Raw genomic sequence first — 22,556 nt, 5'->3', positions numbered from 1 at the left:
GCCTCTTCTTTCCTCTTGATGAAAAAGCAGGATGATACCAATTGACCTCTGGTGTCCATTTTGTCTGAGCCATGAGTTCTGGCCACCTTCACTAGCAAGCCAAACACTGAAATCTTAATTGGTTATGGCTTTATGACAGTCTCAGATGCATGTGTTTCTACATGATTTGCTTTTCATGTGCTGTGAACTTTTCATCACCAGCCTGCTGATTTTGTGGCTGTGAAAGCAGTCTGTACTCCTGCTGCTCTGCTCTGGCTTTTGTTTAGGCAGAGACAGAGAAAGGGAGAAGGGATCAGAAGAAGGAAAAAAGCATACAAATAGAATAAAACTATGTCCCAAAGTGCTGCATCTACACATGTTTTTTGAATACCTCCAGGGATGGAGACTCCACCACCTCCCTGGGCAGCCTGTTCCAATGTTTAACAACCCTTTTGGTGAAGAATTTTTTTCTAATGTCCAACCTAAACTTCCCCTGGTGCAGCTTGAGGCCATTTCCTCTCATCCTATCGCTTGTTACTAGGGAGAAGAGACCAACCCCCACCTCGCTACAACCTCCTTTCAGGTAGTTGTAGAGAGCAATAAGGTCTCCCCTCAGCATCCTCTTCTCCAGGCTAAACCACCCCAGCTCCATCAGCTGCTCCTCATAAGACCTGCTCTCCAGACCCTTCACCAGCTTTGTTGCCCTTCTCTGGACACGCTCCAGCAACTCAATGTCCTTCTTGTCCTGAGGGGCCCAAAACTGCACACAATATTCAAGGTGCAGCCTCACCAGTGCCAAGTACCGGGGCACGATCACCTCCCTGCTCCTGCTGGCCACACTATTCCTGATACAAGCCAGGATGCCATTGGCCTTTTTGGCCACCTGAGCACACTGCTGGCTCATGGTCAGGCAGCTGCCAACCAACACCTAAAATATACTAGACTAGACTATAAATAGACTAGATTTGCAGCCTTATTAGAAACAGACTGGGAGAAGGACTTTGAAGGAAGCAAGATTTATAATAAGTTTCCTTAGAATGTTGTTTTGATATTCAGCAGTGGATAAAGCCCTTGAGGCTGAGATATTTTAGTATGTGTTGGCAATTTATTAATAGATTTCAGGCTCTCATTAATATTTAATCTAGTGTAGAAAGGGGCATGCAGAAGATGAAAGCAGTGGTGAGGCATGCCTGTTGAAGAGGCTTAAGCTGAACTTCTATTTTCAAAAAGGAATTACTATTTTAATCTGTTCATGTTGATGAATTGAAAAGATGGAAGTTAAACAGAATTAATTCCAAGATCTTGTAAAATCATGACATAACAGTCATCAAAATAGTGGATCAGCTCCATCTTGCTCAGATTACAGAAAATGTTTGAGGGACAATTTCTTTCCCCAGATTTAGAATCAGTTTCTTGACCAGTCCTTAAATTGTTTTAAGATGCATTTCAATTTTGATATGAGGGAAGCAAGGGTACAGTACTGGGAAATAATACAGTAGCATTATGCCTGTTAGCTTTGCATCTTGTTTATTCTCTGAGGAGAAAAGGATCTTACTGTGCCTTTATAAAAAAAAAAAAAAAACCAACTCCAGATTTAATATTAACACCCACATGTCAGGGAAAGGCAGTTCCCAAGCTGCAAATTGCTCTGTGCTAGGAGAGTATTCTTGGAAAGTACCACTAGATGCTTGCCTGGCTTTCATGCTGTAAATGGAGAATACGGGCTGCTTTACCTAGATGTGTCTGAACCAGACAGGCTTTTAGTCTCACTCAGTGTGGTCAGTTCTGAGGTTTTAATTCCTCTGTAAATTAATCTTACTGGAACTGTTGGTACAATTGGTAAGAAATTAGACTAAAACTCGGCTCACTGTATATTGTAGGTAGGCATCAAAGAGCAGATATCTCATATAGGTAAAATCCTGGATGATTTTTTTTAATCCTTAATATGTAGTATTTTAGCATAAGTTTTACCTAGTGAGAAGTTGTGCTTGGGTCTAGTATATTTGTAATTAAAATATTGTTTTTGATCTTCTAGGAGCTCTCTGCCAGACTGCTGTCTATTCATAGTGATCAAGATCTAATTGTGGTGACATTTAAAACTTTTGAAGAAATATGGAGGTTCCTAACCTACTACTCACTGGGTAAAGCTGTTTCACCATAAAACATTTCAATATGCTTTTTCATTCATAATTCCTGATTGACTGGGAACTTGTTGAACATTATTTTGAGATTCTTTATATTAACTCCTAATTGCAGTAAGTAATGTTCCTGAACTGGGTACTAGCAATAGGACTGAAAGACCCTCCAACATCCAGGAGAACATGCCTTTGTCCCAAAGCAGATAACAGCTATTGTTCCTGGCAGATGTCTTGTACAAGTTCCAGAATCAGATTAGATCTTCTTTCTAAGCAGTCTATGCCAACCCACATGGTTTTCTCCTAAAGTCTAACCTGTGCTGCAACTTAAATGCTTTTACAGCTTTTTCTGCTCACTGTAGATGTGTTGAGGTTACTCTTCTTTCTTTGCACCATGCTAATACCTGTTTGGAGACTTCTAACCCGCACTTCCACTCAGTGTTGTTGTTTTTACTAGGCAAATCAACCCTAATTCCTATAATCCTTCACAGAGTGTATTTTCTAGACCTCTGATCATGCTTCCCACTGGACTCTTCTAGTTGTTCCACATATTTCCCGAATAATAGTGAGCAAACTGGACAGAGCTGGTAAGGCTTCAAAGGAAGTATCAAGTAAAGCAAAGATTGCTTCATATGCTTTACATGCTTCTGTTCTGTTTCTAAATCTGAGCATGCCTTTTCTAACAATGTGATGTCACTGATTTAAGTTCCATTTTTAATATCTAACTTCCCAGGTCTTTTCTGAAGAATAGCTTTTGAATCAGATCTTTGTCTCCATTTTGTTCACCTGATTTTTTTTCTGCATATGGAGAGCTTGTGTGCATTACTATGAATTTGCCTGTTACCATCAGGCCAATATAAAATAATGAATTTAATTCTTAGTTTCATGTTACTTGCTATTTTGTGTTTTAAAATGCTCTTAGAAAACTAGAAAAAATACCATTTTAATCCAATTTTGCAAAGAAAGCACAAGAAGTAGTTGTTTCTTCTTGGACAAGGCTGTGGCTAACAGGGAATTGATTCAGCATCTTCCAAATAGCAGAGTAGCACCTTAATTACTGATCTGCCCACCTTTCTTCTTCATCGTAACTCTTTGCACAAAGGATTTGCTAATGTATTAATGTTGGCCCCTTAAGGAATAATCTACTATCTATACAATGCTAATTATGATACCCCAGTCCAGATCTCCCTATACCTACCATATAGCTTTGCAAACCCTAAGTCCTGATGTGAGGAGTCCTAGTTTCCAAGATCAAGTACTACCTTCTTGTGATTTGCATGACTCTGGTATGCAGCATCCTCTCTGTCCCAAAGAAATTCCAGAAATCTGATACCCAGACACAGAATCTGCATAAATTGGCACAGCTGAATCAGGCAACAGAAATTTATGAAGAGATTATTTTTTGAGATTATTTCCAGTCATCTGTTATTAAGTGGTGCTATGCATCTGTTGCTCAAAGCTTGCTAGTGATTACCTCTTTCAGACTCCAAACCTTTGAAATATAGCTAAACTATGGGGAACCCTCATAAGGGGAGGACATGGTCTGCTTTTTCAGCAGGATTAGGCACAGAAAAGTTGTGGACCTTTTTAGGTGTAGTTTGTGAGAGCTAAGCATTAAAAGTAGCTGTAATGCACATGACTTAATGGATGTAACTTTGCCAATACTAGTTACGTGTTCTGAGTTAAGCAATAATGGAGTTAGAGTGCCCATCCCAGTCTGACTTTCCAAAAGGTTATTTTCTTGTGTAATACTGTAAAACAGCAAAAAAACCCCAAATTGGATTATTTTTTTTCTAGGTTTTATAAATCATTGCATGGAGAACTTATTCCTAGATCAGTCTTTCTGGCTCTGCTCTCAAGAAGAGGAAGAAACGGGCATTGAAGTCTGTATAAATGAAAAATCATTACATTTGATGTACAGAAGCCTGTTAGTACAGGAAGGTAAGGAAAACTGTACATGCTATGGCTATATTTAGAGAAGCACCTTTCTTTAAAATCCTAAAATCAAATATTAAGACCTATTCAAATACTTAAGGAAGTTGAAATTTAAATCTATTCACTCCAAATGCACCAAAGAAGAGACAGGAACAAACAGAATGGGTTCAGTAGGATCATAGGGGGATTAAAGAAATTCATGTGCAACTGGTCCGTAAGTGGATATCAAAAGGATAAAGGAGGGATGTACATTCCAACTTGCTTAATATTACTGCAGATCCTGGGAATGTACAGGAGAGGGATTACAGATAGTTGCCAGGCTCATGTGCTTCTCCTAAATAGCATCACCTGCTGCCACTGTCAGAGACAGAAAGACAGGCTAGATGGATCATTGATTACTGCAACAGGAACATGCAAAATGTTGCAGCAGAAGAAGGTTCTACACTTCACCAAACACCTCAGCTCTGCATTTTTTTAACTGAAAGAGAAACTAGAGAGAAGAGTATGAATATCTGACAATCAGAAAGAAACTTCTTGTGACATCTCAGATTTTCAATCTCTAATTGAATATTACTGATGCTCTCAAAGCCAGTTTTAAAGCTTGTATGACACTAAAACATTACATAAAGTCACATCTGTTCCACTGCTTGCTTTTTAGGGGCATTTTTTGTTTTATGTCCTGACAACCTGATCAGAAAGATACTGGCTACAGACACTGAAATAAACACTTTTTTTGAGACCGGGGCTTTTACAGATGATGTAACAGGTGGATCTGTGAATGGTGACATGACTGTGCCGTCTAATCCTTCTCTGGAACCATTGATCCCTTTTCATCAGTAGGTACCTGACTCTAGCTACCTATTTCATGTGAATGTTTCATATGTACATATCTGCTTAGACATAGGTGTCTCTAAATGGTAGCTAACAAGAAGCTACCATCCATCTTCCGTTAGGACTGGGAACAAATGCTCTATCTCCTTCCATACTACACAACTGAAATTAATCCAGATGCCTGCGGAGCAGTATTTAAAGGTGGTTTACCATCTTGTGGGTTAGATGTTGCTTTTTTCCCTGAGGCTGGAATAAATTCTGTTAATGTTTCAAGGATAATATAAAGTGAGAATGTTCATTTTTCAGGATGCTTGGAAATATGGATAGTAACAGGTGGGATGCTTGGAAATGTGGATGATAACATGCTAGCAGTGTTTTTACTCAACACTATTAACAGGACCCATCCACCTCCTTAATGCAGTTTGTTTCAAGTTCATGTCCAAGCTCATAATGGCTCAAAAGCCAAAATTACATCAGTGGACTTATCAATGGACTCACTTCAGGAATCACCAGAAAATCATTAATTCTTGGTGCTCTTGGTAGTTAAAAAGCTGGAATTTTTCTGTTGACCTTGGGCAGGGAAAAATAGCATGACTTTCTCAGCTAGGTTTGTTTAACTGAAGTAACGCTTCTTTTACTACTAATGTTACTCAAAACATAGCTCTGCCTACATAGAATCATAGAATTCTTAAGGTTGGAAAAGCCCCTTAAGATAGAGTCCAACCGCTAACCTATCATGCCAAGTCCACCACTAAACCATATCCTCAAGCAATCCTACAGCATGGACAGTGCTGAAATTCAAAGGTAACTGTTGGTTGTTGGAGCAAGATAATCTGTTTTCAAATGGATTTAAAGTATCACTGTTACTGTCACAACATTTAGCGAAGTGCTTTATATGCTGACTTCAATTTCTCTTTCTCCTTTCAGATGGTTTCTTAAAGCATATTCTAATCCTATTGGTTTTACATACAAAACTGAATCTAAATCCACCATGAAAGTTGGTAAGAAATTCCATTCAAACATCAGCATTAAAAAAAACTACCAGACTTATTCTTTGCTATTGTTAGGACAGAGTCCAAAGGGTTCAGTAACTTTTTTCCATTGTATCAGGATGGGAAAGCATCTTTCAAAATTACATTGTAGTAAAATTAGTGAGAGCATAAATATCTGCCTAAGTTGATTTAAATTCTAAAGGCTTATCTCTTCCCTTTTTCCTCCAAAATACTGTATTAAGTAGGTGCACAAAATAGTAAAGAGTAAGTTGAGGACGCATCTGTAGATTTGATGACAAACTTTAAAATAAGAAGATGCACCAATGTAACCATAATGGATCTTTCATATGTGTACTGCTTTATCTAATACTGCCAGAGAAATAAAATGTATACAGAGGATCTGAGGTTAGAGAGTAAATATAGCTTATTTTCTGCCACACATGTAGTTTTAATACTGTACTGACTGGTGTATTTATCCAACAGGGGTTTTATAAGTTGCTTCAAATGTTCTTACTCTGGCCCTTGTTCAGAGCCCTTTAGAAGAGGGAAAGTAGGGACTTAAAACTTGTCTTTTTGTTGCTTCATGATGGAATTCACTAGAATTTTGAAAACATTTTAGACTTTGCCTTCTAATGGCTGGGAAATTAGGATTTTTATGCTGTTATTTATAATTCTAATGGCTCAAACCAAACCGATTATGTTTGGATGCTTTAAATCTTGCCACATCAGATGGTGCAGCTCACGAGTTCCAGGAATGTCTTTTGCTAAATATGTTGTTCTGCTGAGTTGCTATTCTATTAAGTGTGTTTGTATTGTTAAATTACTTTATCTGCAAATATTAATCTCCTTATTACACAGCAATGGGATCCTGTCTAGCTGTGATGAATTATGAAAGCATTGTGTTGGAAGAGATGAGTTTCCAGGAAGGGGACAAAATTGAGATCCTTGGCTACTTCATTGAATGCATGGAATGGTTTCTGGGAAGACATGTGTTTACTGGCCAAATAGGTTTTGTGAAGACAGCTCATGTTAAACTGGAATTATCTAAAAATAAGTAAGTGATACGTATTTAACTAAAAAACAAAAGAAGACTTAGTCTCTTGAGCTTTAAAGTGCTGAAAGTTAAACTCAGGTTTTGGTTTTTTTTGAGAATTGTCATAATGTGTATCAGGCAAAAAAATGCAAAGGAATTCGAATACGAAGTCTGCTTAAATGTTGGAATATGTTGCCAGCCTGTACCTGAGTTCCCTACTGGGAAAAGGGGTTGCTGTAGTTATACCTGCTTCAGTCTTTATTCTTTGGATCACAAGATACAAGAAGTTTTACTATGGCAGAAGATTCCGGTTTTACTGTTTTATCAAATGTCCAAGTTCTGTTTCTGCTAGTACCCTCATTTACAGGCCATAACTTCTTTCAGATGTGGCTCCTCTTAAAAATAATTGCTCCTAATGCAGAAAGCAACCTTTAGAAAGTGTGCATTTCAGCATACATTGGCACCATGTAAATAGGCTTCTCCTATTTATCTCTGGACTGTTTCATGCTGAAACAAGGAGTTCTTAAATGTCGTCTGCAGGTCCATTTAATGTGTAACTTTAACCAATATCATAATGTTCTTAGAATTTATTAAAAGTACAGATCTTTCTCATAAAATGCTATACCATGACACAGATAAGCAGAAAACATTCTGATATGGCAGAAACTGTTAGCTGCAATCATAGCTACTATCAGTTTGTATGTATAGAAATATGACTGATACTAACTTTGAACACAACAGGACCTATAATGTAAAGACTGTATTAGTTTCTCTAACAAGCTCCAATTCGACTGATGCAGTGAGCTCCTCAAGACAAATCTGCTTTCAGACACCTTCAAAGTCACTCCTTTCTTTCTCAGGCCACAAGACCTGGATTTTCTTGAAGCAGAAGAGCTATCTTTTTTTTCAAAACAAAAAAATCTGGAAGAAGTGATACATTTGTTGAAACAAACCTCCATCACAGATGTTTGCTCTGTGTATCGAATAGGTAAGTATGAGTTTTACTCCTTTTTACTGTAGAAGATACATGTGCTGTTCCTACATCCCTGCTATAATGGTTTTTTTTCCTATTTCAATGAGATTTCAGCCTTTACACCTGCTTTGAAATATCCTGGGGTTTCACCTTTACAGCCTTAGTGTAAGGTAGTGTAATATAATTCTCTTGCTGAACTGAACAGGAGCAGCAATTTCTTATCCCACCGCAAGCTGTTCTGTGGTGATGCACATGCTTGCCAAATAGCTAATGAAGATTTATCTCCATTAGTGGCATCCTAAGAGACAGGCCTGTGGGCTTCAGTCTGAAAGGAGCTGGTGTGTAGGTTTGACTCGGGTGCATTGGTTTAATTCTGCAAGTCGGTGTGTGTGTGAACAATAAGGCATGTTAGACTTGAGCTGCAAAATGCAACTCACGTCAGTGTGCAAAATAACTCCATGTCTCACCTTCCTTGCCCAAATGAAAAGCCTGGGTACAAAAGCTCAGATCTCTTAGTTACTAAAACTCACAGGCTTAAAGGACATACTGCTATTTTTGCTTGCTGCGCATTTTTCACCACATCTCATCTCCTCCCTAATCTTTACAAGTGCCAACTTCTTTTCACATCTTCCCCAGCTAATAGTACTATCTTTACCACTTTTTTCGCTTAAATTGCACAATTGATCAATATAACTTGACTTACCCAGAGGAAGTGTTTTCAATATTCACTTGATGTTCTGTTGTGAGATCTGAGTAAATGGGTTTTCAATTCCTTCCATCTGCATCAATCTAAGGAGAAATATTTACTTCTGAGCACTTCCCCAATTAGACATTCAGAGCATTAAATTATGACTATTGTAAACATCTGTGGCATTTGTCCACCAAAGTCTGGAATGCATCTAAAAAAAGTAGATCCAGAAGTAAACAGTCAGTGAAAGGTCATTTTTAAAGGATAGTAAAATAGCCTTCCATTAGCTTAAATAGACCTAGTTCTGAGAGTCTCTAGTTTTAGATATATCCTTCATACACTCAGTACCAGTTATTGCACCTAGCGTATGAAAGACAGTGAATATAATCCTGAAATGCAACATGACAACTGAAATACCTTGAGAAATATCTTCTACAAAATTGTAATTCTTAAATGTTCTACAGATGTGCTATGTTAAACAGTTAAAATTAGATCTTTAGTAATAATGTCTACAGAATTTAAAGATAAACCTTTTTAAAAGGAAAGATAGACATAGGGATTTTTCGCTGCCATGCCACAAAACAGTACATTGGAACCACCAAGAAGTCTAACACTCTTACCTATGCAAACTGTCCTAAATAATTATTCCCCTCCCATCCTGGGAGTGACGCTAAAACTTATTTCAGTAACATTAAGGGCTTTTAGTTACCTCATTTTAGGGGTGTGTTGTGGGCAATGATTGTATCTATGCTGCCCACTTGTATTTCAATGCAGCAGTGATGCATCCCTCATGCAGAACAGGTTGGCTTTAATTCTAACTCCTCACCGTACTGAGCGGTGGTAGGTGCATGATGATAACCATGTAGAAATCTGTGAATCGCATCAGCAGGAGGGTAACTCCCTGTATCTCTTAGCTTTGGGTCCGACTTAGAAATTTCTTCTCTTAAATTTCCAGGACACAGCCAATTCTTCTGACATGATGAATTCTAAACTAAGAGAGCCTTATTTTAGTATATTTAAAACTGAAAAAGAGCTAAGATACCATAACTAATATGACTTCTTTCCTTCTTACAGACCAATTAGAAGAACCAGAATTTCAGAAAGCTTGTGAATGTGGTAATACTTCATATGCATACAGTTTTTACACAAAATTAATGTGACTTCTGGTATTTTTGGTATCTTTGCCAGCTTTCTTCTTCCTAATGTGTCTTTGCATTCTAACTTTCTTCTCTCATTCTTTGCTTTCCTAGATCTTGATGTAACTGCTTCTCATTAAGTTTTGTTGCAAGTCATTGTGGGTTTTCACTATCAGATGTCTTCCTTGGACTTTGCTATCCAATTACAAACTGTATAACTTATTTTTACTGCTGTGACACATGCGCACCCCCCCTCCATGTTGTTCAACAGGGCAAAATACTGTTTATGGGGCACCTGGCAAGTGCTGACTTTGAATTCCAGCAAATTTTCCATCTGCTAGAAAACTTCATCCCATAATTATATTTCCTAAAGGAGATATTTTGATGAGGATGCAGAATTATTTCCCTTTGTCACTTAGTTGCTAAGCTGTCACTATCATTACTTGTATTGTACTACATTTTCCTAAATACCAATTTTTATATTTATTTTTCTGCTGAACAGTTTCAGAAATGAGATTCTAAGGAAACTGAGCTCTAAATCTGCAACTTCAATAAGCTCCTGTTGATATGCAGCTGTAAGCCTTACACTGACTGTGACTGCAAACTACATCCCTAGTCCCTGCCCTCTTTGGCTGGATAACAGTGGGAGGACTAAAGAAGTGATGGCATGTCTGTCTCTCACATTTGTTAGATATTCAACAATATCAATACTAGGAGAATTTAGATCAATGACCACATTAATCACCACAAACCTGGTAATTTTTAGAAAGTTAAGATGTGCCAGCAGAGAATCAAGTTGGTATCTGACTGAAAGAAGAAATCTTATATTACACAGGAATGGCTGGCCACACAGAGATAATGTGGACAGGGGAACAGGACCTTTGCAGGCACCCTCACGGCACCCCCACAAGACTTAACAACTCAAATAGCTCAGTTTTACTCACCCCCCTTAGCTAACCTGCCTTAGCTTTCTGTCAGGACATGGGCATACCCTTACTCAATTCGCATACATGCTCAAAATCACATTTCCCTTAAACCTTAAGTCCATCCAATATCCATGCCCTGACCTTGGGCCCTTTATCCAGCCTCCAGTTCAGACCTTGGGTCTTTCCAGATTCTGGCCTTTTCCTGATTACCAGCTAGTCTGAACTGCAAGTCATTGGAAGATCTCTCTTGTTCATATACACACACAGAAAGAGCAGAGAATATACTCTCAGAATGTATTTTTTGAGTATACACTTGGACACAAACCAGTTTGAACTAACATTGGACTTCAGTTGGATTAGTGTTGGATCGGGCACAGGGCCTGGCTAGGCAAGCATACTGATCAGCAACCTGCTTACATGTGGAAAGTCCCATTTACCCCTACTTCTCTAGCCTCCCACACTTCTTCCTCCCTGATTCTTCTCGATCTCCCTCTTTCCCCACCTTTGGCTTGTCTCCTAGACATACTGTTAATGTGCGGTATGTTTACATAATGTTTTCCTAACAGCATCTTCTACTGCTAAATGTTTATGTTGGACTATCAAAGATCTTTGTAGGCATGCGTGAAGTTGTGATCTGTAACTTATTTTTGAATTTCAGAAATTCCATCTTCACATTCTAGTACAGGATCCACTAGCAAGAATAGCAAGGTTGAAGAATTCCTGAAGAACTTAAAGAATTTGGAGGCCGCTCAGGCAGAAGAGCCAACTACTGAAGGAAAGGATCCTGCTAGCTCTCCAAATAAGGAAGCTGGATCTCCTCCACCTGAAGGACCTTGCTTCCGCATACATCAAGATGTTCAAGCATCTGATGTCTTTGAGTCATTGTTACCCTTCTTAAATAGGAAAGAGTATGTGAGAAACTTCAAAAACCTGTATGATTTCTCTTATACATTTATCAATAGCATGTTCTGCGGGTTTTCAGCAGAAGAAGAACTGGTTAGCTTTTTTAGATTAGCAAGGGAAGCAGCAAAAAAGGCAGGTATGTCCTGGGCACTAGCAAGGCTATGCTTTCTCTTAGGCAGGCTCAGTGTTAAAAAGCTGAAGTTTTCTCAAGCTCGGGTGTATTTTGAGGAAGCGCTGGGAGCAGTAGCTGGAGGGTTTAGTGATTTGTACTTCGTAATTGCTCTTTATACAAACCTATCGGTCATCTACTTGACACAGAAGAACAAAGAAAAATGTGCTCATGTTTTTGACAAGGCTACATCTCTTCTCATGGGAATTCCCAACTATGTTTGCAGTGCTGACCTGGAGTCAGATATTCTGAAGTATGCTCTGAAGAGGACAATTTTGAGCCAGAACAAACATGCAGAGGCAAGGGCATGCTTTCTACTGGCAAAACATTACAGTGCACGCAAACAGCATGAAGAGGCACTACCATTCTTGGAAAGGTTTCAACTGTTGCTTAATGACTTGGGTTTACAAAACAACTTGTCGAACAACTGTTATTTCAAACTAGCGGAGTCCTACAATGAGAAGTGTTTGCCGCACATTGTGTTAAGTTGCATAAAGGTTGCCTCCTCCCAGAGCTCCAGAACTTTAATGGATTCCTTGAGAAGGATTGATTTAGTCATCAGAAATGCACCCAAGCTCTACAGCATGAGAAAACTGGGACAAATACTGCCATCCCAGATGGCACCTTACCTCATACAAGCACTTCCCTCTGTGTTTACTAATGAGCAGCAAGGACTATGCAGCACTATCTATCTTAGCTTAGCAAAAGTGTACAGCCACCACAAATGGTATGGAAAAGCTATTGTTTACATGACAAAAGCACTGGACTCTGTCTCTGCTAAGCCAGAGGAAACTATCAACTGTTTGGTTTCACTTGCTTGGCTATACATTCTTTACAGGCAACATGATGTGGCTTTAGCCATTTTAAATGCTGTTGTAGACTCTTCATGGAGCAATCCTCAACAATTAGGCAGTGCTTACAATATGCTTGCTATTGCCTTGAAAAGAACAAAGAATACAAAAGAAGCTGCTGAGAGCTACTACAAAGCACTGCGTCTTTCAGAAGAGACTAATATGACCCATAACCAAGCTATAGCCCTGGCTAATTTTGGGGCACTCTGCCTGCAGGCAGCTGCCAGTAAGCTAGCAGAACATTATTATATCAGGGCAGTAAAGCTATTCTCCAGACTTCCAAGTATAGACTGTGGCCAAGACTTTACCCAAGTTCTCCTTCAGCTGGGATGTTACTATGTTCGTGGAACTCAAAGAGAAAAAGGAAGGTTTTATTATGAATGGGCTTTTTTAGTTGCAATGGAGACAAGTCACCTGGAAAGTAAGTATATTTTTTCCTCTCAAAGTTACGAAATGTACCCCATTGGGGAATGTTTGTTATATAGGTATGTTATAGTTGTTCCTTAAACATTTTATGTCCGGTTATGTGATAATCACTTTCAATAGCTGAAATCTTTGCTCTGTCCTGTAATGGTGAAGAAATAAATACATGTGGGCTTGCTCTTCTAGTGGTACTTAGGTTTGTCAGAAATGAAAGCTTTTTCATACCATTTCATTTTCTCTAAGTAACTTAATTAGTAAAATGTCTAGGGATTTCTATGTTAATAATATTCACAATAGTCATGATATCACTGGTAGTACAGACAGCACCAGACTTGAGTTGAAAGGTATGAAAACAATTGGTAATCTGGATTACTTTTGCATAAAATAGCTGTATTTAGAAGACCCATGCTTTATTTATTCTCGCTACCACGATTAAAGCAGCTTATACAGGTAAGGTGACTGTTTTACTCTTTTATTTTGGAGATCATTTGAAATGACCTCTTTTTTTAACTTCAGGGGTGAAGAAACTGGCAGTGGAATCTCCTTGTTTTGACTTCTATACTTTTATTCATTGACAGTGCTGAATTTGTGAAACAGTGAAAATTAAGTATTTTAAAACTAATTGAACTTTGATTTTAAAATAGATTGGAAATACTAACACGAATCTCTATTCTCCTAGGTCAACTACAAGCAATTAAACTGCTGTGTCAGTTCTACAGTACAGTTGTTCCCAACGAGGCTCAGTGTGTCATCTACAATGAATACCAACTATCTTTAGCTAGAAAGATGTCCAACAAAATTCTGGAGGGACAAATTTTGGAAACCATTAGTCAGCTCTATTTGTCTTTAGGAACAGAAAGGTAAGACATGCTAGATGACTTTGCTTTTATTCTGATTGTAACTTTTCTGTCATGCTAAAGGATCTCAATTTTTGCAACAGCTGAATCACAGAATCATAGAATGGTTTTGGCTGGAAGGGACCTTTAAAGGTCATCCAGTCCAACCCCCTGCAGCGAGCAGGGACATCTTCAACTAGATCAGGTTGCTCAGAGTCCCGTCCTGCCTGACCTTGAATGTTTCCAGGGATGGGACATTGACCACCTCTCTGGGCAGCCTGTGCAGTGTTTCATTACCCACACAGTGAAAAATGTCTTCCTTCTACCAAGTCTGAATCTGCCCTCCTTTAGTTCAAAACCATTACCCCTTGTCCTATTGCAACAGGCTCTGCCAACGTTTGTCCCCATCATCTTATAAGACCCCTTTAAGTACTGAAAGGCCACAATAAGGCCTCCCCACAGCCTTCTCATCTCCAGGCTGAACAACCCCAACTCTTTCAGCCTGTCCTCTCAGGAGAGGTGCTCCAGCCCTCGGACCATTTTTGTGCCCCTTCTCTGGAAATGCTCGAACAGGTCCATGTCTTTCCTGTGCTGAGGGCTCCAGAGCTGGATATGAGCTGAATATGACAGATTTTTTTTCTTTTCACTCTGCTTTTCCAAGACACTTTATTAGAGTTGAAAGGTCCAGTGGTGGTGAAGACTTCTCTTGGGTTTGCTTTGGTGGTTTTTTTGTGGGTTTTGGGTTTTATTTTCCTTTTAAAGTAACTACTATCTCGAGAGAGAGACAATATGTGCAGCAGGGATTAGCACTACTACAAGAGGCAAATTATTTTAAAAATCTGGGTAAATATGGTTAAAAAGTATTACACAATTATACACGTTAATTATACGTTATACAACATACAGACTTATGCAACTCTGATTGCTATAGCTCTAGGATTATTGCTGGCAGGTGACTTGTTTGGGCTGATTTTTACATGACAATTTTTCAGTTAGAAACCAAATGACATATTGCAAACAAATCAGACAAAATTTTCTGTAAGTATTTTTCTTTGAGGAAATGGTATTTTCAAAACTTAAGCGAGCACAAATCCTATGTGCAAAACTGCATAGTGTCAGTCTAGCAATTTCTATACTGCTCTTATTTTCAGAATACCAATTTTTTGCTCTGCTTTATTGAAAAAACAGACTGCACAAATCAATGTATAGTAACTAACAGGTGCTGGGGAAATTTACAGGTTTCTCTAGACAAGTTTTAAAGTGCTTTTTAAGGAAGCTTTGACTTTTTTTATTACTGTACCTCACTTCAGGGAGTCACTTTATATTCAGGTATTTTCAAGCATGCCACTAAAGTTTGAAACAATATCCTTAGTTGTGGGAAGAGTAGACACTTATTTTAGCTTTAAGTGAATGCAGTCCAAGCATATATACTTTCCTAATATGCCACCTAATTTATTTTGCTTTGTTCACTGCTGTTCAATGAGATAGTTGGTGAAAATCCTTTGGAGAGGCTGAAGACAAAGAAGTTGGTTAAGACTTCAAAATACCTGGAATTTGCAGAAGGATTTCACTAGCTGGAGAAGCTGCTGCTTTGTGTGCATGTAGTGCATGGAGTTTGATAGAATCATAGAGTATCTCAAGTTGGAAGGGACCCATAAGGATCATTGACTCCCTGCTCCTTGCCTAAAAGCCTGGCTCACAAATAATGTTTGCTGTGTAACCTTAGACTACCTGATAATAGCATATACTCAATATGATGTTAGACCATAGTCTCACAATCTCTGAGTTAACAGCCCCAAGTAATAAGGATACGTGTCTATGATGAAGTGATGAAAACAGCGTGGTCCTTGGTGTCATCACCTCCATTGTAAATTACTGTGGCCATGTCAGGGGACACAGCCTGACCTCTTCTAGCTGCTGTGCTGGGTTATGGATTGATATATGCTTCTGTCTGCTGTAAAAGCAAAAACTCTGATGGAGGGATGGAAGTGGCATTCAGTAATTAGAATGAGTTAGACTACTCTTAAATATTTTGCCTTTCCTCATGTTAGCAGCTTGTTAGCAAAGAAGAGAAGACTGAAATGTCAGGTTTGTTCAGTAGATCTTCCTCTCACAAGTATAAAAAGCGATAGGTCTCTTCAATTCCTGTAAGAATCAGCAAGTGGTAAAAACTCCCCCCCAACCCTCATATGAGATACCTTGTTAAGACAGAACTGAAGTCTTGGTAGTGTGAGATTCTAGGGAGCATATTAATTTTAGATTTGTTTGGGATCTTTTTGGAGATCTAAGTAGGCTGTTCTAAAGATGCATTGTGTAAAGATCCACTGTAACTGCGCAGTTCATGTTATTTTAATATATTTGTGTCTTGTGCTTGTAGGAAAATGCACCAAGTCATGGTGAGGTGATGGGGGTCTATCACAAGACAGCTAGAGAAGGATTTAATACAGAAGTGTGGGGCTCCTATGCCTGGTATAAAGCACCGTAAGCTCAATCAGTCTGACAGGTTTCTCTAATGAAAAGTATGACCGCTCTTCAGAGAACACAGTGCCCTTGCATTTACAGAAGTTTGCACTGCCCAAGCATCTGATAATTTTAGATGCTTCTAAAAGTGATCATGTCTTGTCTGTCCTCCTCCAAGATTTTCCATAAATGCTGATTAGTTAGAATTGTGTTTAAGTCTGAGGTCTAGGTGATATTTAGAAAAAAATATTTACAGACACAGTTTCTTTCTGAGGTTTGTAGAAAAAAAGTTATAAATTATAATCATTAAAGATAATGATAAAGATGAAGAAAGTTTGTTTTTTTTTCCTCCCTATCTGTCACTCACCTGAGGTGTAGGTGAAGGACGCATCTAAAATACACTATCCTGAAATAATAAAATGTGATAATGATCTAACAGGAAACACAGATTGGTCTCTTTCCTCCTCTTTTTTTTTCTCCAGACTTGCTAGTTATAATGGAATATAGCTGACAAATCGTACTTGTGCATTGAATAGAGGAAGCAGATTGGTTTTTTGCATTAACATAAAGCTTTTTTTCATTATGAAGAAAAACATTCCCAATTCTGAAGAACCCCTGGTCATCAGCAGTTTCCCTGTTTCAGGGCTTACAGGTCAGCTCTGGAATATACCAAAAGAAGCCTTGGAATATTTATAGATCTCCAGAAAAAAGAGAAAGAGGCATATGCTTGGCTACGGGCAGGAAAGATATATTATATTCTGAGGCAGAATGAGCTTGTGGATCTTTACATTCAGGTATGTTGTCAACACTTAGTCATGCACATGTTGTCAACATGGTGCAAGTGGCACGGTAATAGAGCGTGTAATTCAATATAACAATCCCAGAGATTTTGCTAATTGATGTTCTGAACATATAGTAGCACCATTTATGTAATGCATAACAGCTGAAAGCATCAGCATTTTCTGGTGACTGGTTCCACTTTAATCTGTTGCTTCACCCTGGAAAGATTTTGGGCAGTGACCTTCCTTAGTGCCTGCTCTGTTTTAAGTTCTGTGTATTTCATCATTGTCCAGCAGCTCCACAGCACCACAGTGGTTGAACCATGTATGCATGCTACTTGCTGGTGGATAACAGAAAATAATCATCCTAGCATGCTGGCTTGTGGGCCAGATCCCCAGGAAAACAGAGAGCAGCTTTTTGAGGAGGCATTTACAAAGCTTCTAAAGCTTTCCTTCTGCAGCCGCGCATAGCACGGCATGGAGCCAGCTGGAGCTGCTGCTGCCTTTGCAAGAGTGAGGCAGGAGGCATGTGGCTCGCCCGCCTTGGTCCCCCCGCAACAACCTCGGACCTGCTGCTGCTTTTACTGCTGTGCTAACACAGACTGAAAGGTGACCTGAAATGCAATCCAGCCCTGGTGGCTGCTGAAACTGGATGATGTGGAGTCTTCCTCAGAGCTGCACTGCAGTCCAGATCTGGCTCTGTTTATATAGCTTCTAGCCATTCACTGAAGTATTTGCAGAACTAGTTTCTTGCTTTTGTAAGGGGTTAAAAATACTTCTCTCCTGCTGTAAGGGACAGTGCTGCCTTGTGTGGGAAGTATACAGAACCTGATGCAGTAAGGTCTGAGTCTTGGCTGGTGTGTGAGTGGTACAAAAACGTGATTTCTAAGTAAAATAATCACATATCTGTTAAGATGTTTTGAAAAAAATTCTACAAAGAAGCAGGAAAACATAGGAAACATTCACGTTTAGAACAAACTCAGACACAATATTTAGGGCTACTTTAGTGACCTTTTTTTCTCACCACTAAGTTAAATTTTTCAATTCTTATCAGGAAAACTGAATAAATGTGCTTACAGGAAGGGACTGGGTTATAGGTCTGTGGTTTTGTTTGTTGTTTTCTTTTTTTTCTTTTACTAAATGATCTTAGCTGATAGCCCACAGGTCAGTCATTTGGTTGGTACAAAAGCCAAATCGGCATGTGGGATGATTTTCTCCATCTGCTTTATTTCCTCCAAGAGCAGGAGTGGGCCACGGACATGCATGGGCATTCCATACTGTGCATGTACGGAACCTGATATTTAGAGCAGTCAGTGCCTCTCCATGAGGAAAGCCTCAAAGCAGGAATCTGCCGACGAAAAGGTTGATTGCTGCGCCAGTAACTCGTGCAAGTCATCACATCTTAACTTGCATGTAAAATAACTTCCAAAAGTGTGACACAACAGCGTCCTTACATGCCTGAAGCCAAAATAGGCTTGAAGAGGATTGCTGCCTTTGCGCTTCAGTAGAGAGCTGGCCTTGTATTAATTAAAAGCAACTCAAAAACTGAAGATCCCAAAACCAAAGATTCTTCAGCTTGTTTCATGTCCAAGTCCCTTTTCTCATTACTACTTATCCTATCGGTTATGAGTGTCCTGGTATCCTTGCTTTGGGGAGGATGCATACTGCCTTTCATTAAGTCCTTTTTGCTAACATGGCATATATTTACTTCAGAATAACAAGATAGTGGAGCTGTATTTATTTACAGAATTCACTTCAAAGGCTTTTAAATCTGCGCTGTTAGCAATATCTAACTTGCAATCAGAATTTATTTCTATGATAAGTGCAATTTAATTCAAGTTTAATGTTGCAGCTATCAAATGTGCTATTGGTTTCTAGAGTGCCATGTGCTGACAAAGGGGGCAGGGTGCTGTTGCCAGAAACGGGGAGACCATAACACTATGTGCCCAGGTCCTTATGTTCCTTCTTCAGCATCTGCCACTGGCCTCTTCAAAACCAGGGTACCAAAAAGACCAAGCATGGTCTCATAAAATATAGCTTTTCCTGTCTTACAGTGGCCTTACAAGATCTTTTTTCAGCTCCTAATATTTAGAATTTTTTTACTAAGGAGTAACCAAGATTTTCTTTCTTCTCCCATTCCTTGTTTTCTTTTCAGGTTGCTCAGAACGCTGCTCTTCACACAGGAGATCCAAATTTAGGAATGGAATTGTTTGAAGCTGCTGGAGACATATTTTTCAATGGTACTTGGGAAAAGGAGAAAGCAGTGACTTTCTACAGGGTTTGTGCAATTTTTCTACTGCATTGATAGTTGTCTACCTTCCCATCACAGCAGGTGTTCTACAAATACTGAACCAAAAGCTGATCCTCTCAGCAGTTTATAACCTATGGCAGCTGAGTACTTTGTCATGGTGTTAGTAGGTTTCACCTGCTGCAACTCTGGTATAAGATATGCCTTCTGCAAAGAGGAAAGTAAAACCAGAAATTGCTTGATATGACATAAATGGAAGCCTGTCAGTGCACATCTTGGTGTTCAGCAGTACCTAAGCTGTTTTTATGCATTTCAGGACAGGGCTCTTCCACTTGCTGTTAAAACTGGCAACAAAAACGCTGAACTCAGATTATGCAATAAACTAGTGGAACTGCTGGTGAATCTGAAGGCTTATGAGGAAAGTCTGGAATATGCAAGAGCATCTCTTATGCTCAGTGTAACTTTAGGTAAGACCAATCTCAGTTACAGCTGAATATTACTGATATCTCCAAAATAAGGCAGAACGCTAACAAGCTTTCTTCCTTTGAATTCAGTTAGGTTCCTTGTCAGGATTTCATAATGATACTATCACTGCTATTTTTGCTTCCATTCCAGAATGACAACTTTTATTGCTCTCTCTTCCATATGATCTTGGAGTTAGAAAACCTTTGGTAGGGCACAGAATTAAACCTGGGATTCAAAGTCCAAACTGAGTGTTCTTCTCACAGCTAAGCTCTAATGCTAATGAATAATATTGTACCAAGAGGCTTCTGAGCTTCGTATATTTCTTTCAGATTTGCACAGTGCCTTGCTGGTGAACTGACCTAGAGAAAAGTAGTCAAAACAATACTGTTCTTTGAATCTGAGAGCAGTTCAACTGATTAAGAACCCTCTCACCCTTCCATACACACAGAGACAGGTCATTTTGATCAGTCTAAAATTCATCCTTTTTGTCAAAGCTTTTGATGTAAAGTACCTCCTGGGAGGGGCGAGGGAGTCTTTAATTCCATTAGCTCCTACACTTTCAAAAGAATCTATTTGTACTTTTTGTAAGTATGTGCAGGGTGTGTATATCTACAGGAGAGATTAATGTAGTTATTAATTCTTACGAAAACCCTAGACACTGTCAAATCCTACACTGGGAAATTCAAGAATTCTGTGGGATTTTTCTTAAAGAGCAAGTTTTGGCAATGCATCTCCTGAGCAAAATTAGTTTTAATCCATAAAAGACCAGCAATACCATATAGAAGTAAAACAAAAAAATAGCATAGATGGTTTGAGACAATTTGACTGTTTTACCTCTTTGGTTTTATCCTGACTCATACGTTATCTTATTAGGAAATCAGCTAAATGAACGAATAGCTTATCATCGGCTGGCTGCCATCCATCATCGTTTGGGTCACTGTGAACTAGCTGAACACTTTTATTTAAAGGCTTTGTCCCTCTGTTCCTCTCCTCTGGAGTTTGAGGAGGAAACACTGTACTACGTCAAGGTGTACTTGATCTTAGGAGACATTATATTCTATGACCTCAAGGTAAGAAATACCAAAAACTGCAGAAAATCAATACATTGACTAATGTTTCATAATATCAGGTTTTACCACATTCTGGTTTTATGCCTTTAGAATGTAAATAATTAAGTGGGAAAAACTCCTGAAGTTCTGTTATTCTCACGTGATACCTGATCAACTGAGCTTGGATGTCCTCTTACACCAGTTGTACTACATAGTGTACTATCTTTGTGTCTCTTATTTCAGGATCCCTTTGATGCAGCAGGCTATTATCATTTGGCACTTGCTGCTGCCATGGACCTGGGAAATAAAAAAGCTCAACTCAAGATTTACACAAGACTTGCAGTTATCTACCATAACTTCCTTGTGGATCGGGAACTCTCTCTCTTCTTCTATCAAAAGGCAAGAACCTTTGCAACAGAGCTGAATGTTAGGAGAATAAATCTAGCTCCTGATCAGCGCTACAAGAGCTCATAAGCATATTTGGAAAATGCATTCTAACTACAGAAGTACCTAGAGAAATATTGCACTGGCTTTGTGGGAGGATGAAGAATACATTCAATGTGTCACTAAGCACGTGCTGTAAGTTGGAGCTCAGCATCCCAGAGTAAATCACCAGTTTGTGACAGTGAACTACATTTCATTGTCTCCAAGATATACAGCTTTGTACTTGTTGTTTAACAATCAGCCTGTGAACTAAACCCAAAACCCAACAGTGCCTTTTTGTCTTTTTAACTATTTTTTTCTTTGCTATCAGTTTCTGCCTAGATGGATACTAGAAAATGATGAATGCATAGATGCAATGAAAAATATTTAATAAAGTGTTATGGAGTGTTTTTTCGCTACACAAATTGTGACTATCTATGCATAATCTAGTTCTTGTATGACCTAGCTCTAGTGTATTTACTTGATGTCAAAAAAGTATGTGGGGTATTTGAGAATTGGTTTGACCCCATTCCCCAGACATCACCCCTCATTTCCTATGAAGTTCATCTGCTGCAGTACTTACGGGCACTAGTTAAGATTTATCTTCAAAGTCCTGACAACACTTATTACAACATGTGCATAACTAGAACTGAAGTATCTAGTAATATGTAAGTTGTAGTTCTGCGGATTTCAGTTGTCGTGTGACGGCCCTCCTTCCTTCTTCTCAAAGACAAATTATCCTTTTTTTTTTAAACTGACCCTTTTCAGAACTGCCAGTATTGTCTGCAATGACTTATTTTACAGCATTTCCTACCATCTTACATATAACTAATTATGTTCAGAAAACATACTATACTTTCATTGCAAAGATTCTCGATTGTTAATTTTGATAGTTCTAAATTCTTTGTGCCTCAAAACATTTTCATACCAAAGCTATGGTAGACATTAAATACTAAATAATGCTGTATATTCTGAGAAGGAAGGTCAATATCTGAAAAGTTTGATAATCTTGTAATTAAATGTTCAGATACACTTTGAAATTATGCCTCTTCGTTCTGTGTAACTTCATACAGAAACTGCTAGTTCAGTTTATTTTTAAGAGACATTACACAGAATAGAAGTACGGAAGTGTCTTTGGAAGATGCACACACAGACTCAGAAACCAGCTAGGGGTTGTTGGCTACATATTATATTTTATTTGCTTACACTGTCAAACCTGGAGAAAGGGGGTGGGGGGGTGGGGAAACACAACCAGTTTTTTTTTTCCGGTCTGTGCTATTGCTTTGGTTCTTTGCCTAAGAATCTTTCTTTTCCTAAAATCT

The 22,556-nt window shown here is 38.8% G+C and overlaps 1 protein-coding gene across 10 annotated transcripts in view; it reads left to right on the top strand.

The window, feature by feature from the left end:
* SH3TC1 (SH3 domain and tetratricopeptide repeats 1) overlaps positions 1–22,274 on the top strand; it is a 37,694-nt gene extending 15,420 nt beyond the window's left edge. For 7 of the 10 annotated variants that reach the window (XM_064449061.1, XM_064449059.1, XM_064449060.1 and 4 more), the window contains 14 exons: positions 2,015–2,120; positions 3,912–4,055; positions 4,708–4,885; positions 5,808–5,881; positions 6,731–6,926; positions 7,766–7,893; positions 9,641–9,682; positions 11,287–12,972; positions 13,654–13,834; positions 16,914–17,064; positions 19,205–19,327; positions 19,614–19,764; positions 20,636–20,832; positions 21,055–22,274. In XM_064449061.1, coding sequence (XP_064305131.1) covers positions 2,015–2,120; positions 3,912–4,055; positions 4,708–4,885; positions 5,808–5,881; positions 6,731–6,926; positions 7,766–7,893; positions 9,641–9,682; positions 11,287–12,972; positions 13,654–13,834; positions 16,914–17,064; positions 19,205–19,327; positions 19,614–19,764; positions 20,636–20,832; positions 21,055–21,285 — 3,588 coding nt within the window. In that variant the 3' untranslated portion in view covers positions 21,286–22,274. Of the gene's footprint in view, positions 1–2,014; positions 2,121–3,911; positions 4,056–4,707; positions 4,886–5,807; positions 5,882–6,730; positions 6,927–7,765; positions 7,894–9,640; positions 9,683–11,286; positions 12,973–13,653; positions 13,835–16,913; positions 17,065–19,204; positions 19,328–19,613; positions 19,765–20,635; positions 20,833–21,054 lie in introns of those variants that run through there. The other 3 variants (XM_064449065.1, XR_010372583.1, XR_010372584.1) reach the window with 3 other exon arrangements.
* The last annotated feature ends 282 nt before the right edge of the window (positions 22,275–22,556 follow it).

The sequence above is a fragment of the Phalacrocorax carbo genome, chromosome 4, assembly GCF_963921805.1.
Source record: "Phalacrocorax carbo chromosome 4, bPhaCar2.1, whole genome shotgun sequence".
NCBI classification, from domain to species: Eukaryota; Metazoa; Chordata; class Aves; order Suliformes; family Phalacrocoracidae; genus Phalacrocorax; species Phalacrocorax carbo.
Note: the sequence above shows the minus strand (reverse complement) of the source record. Positions and strands in the feature narration are given on the sequence as shown.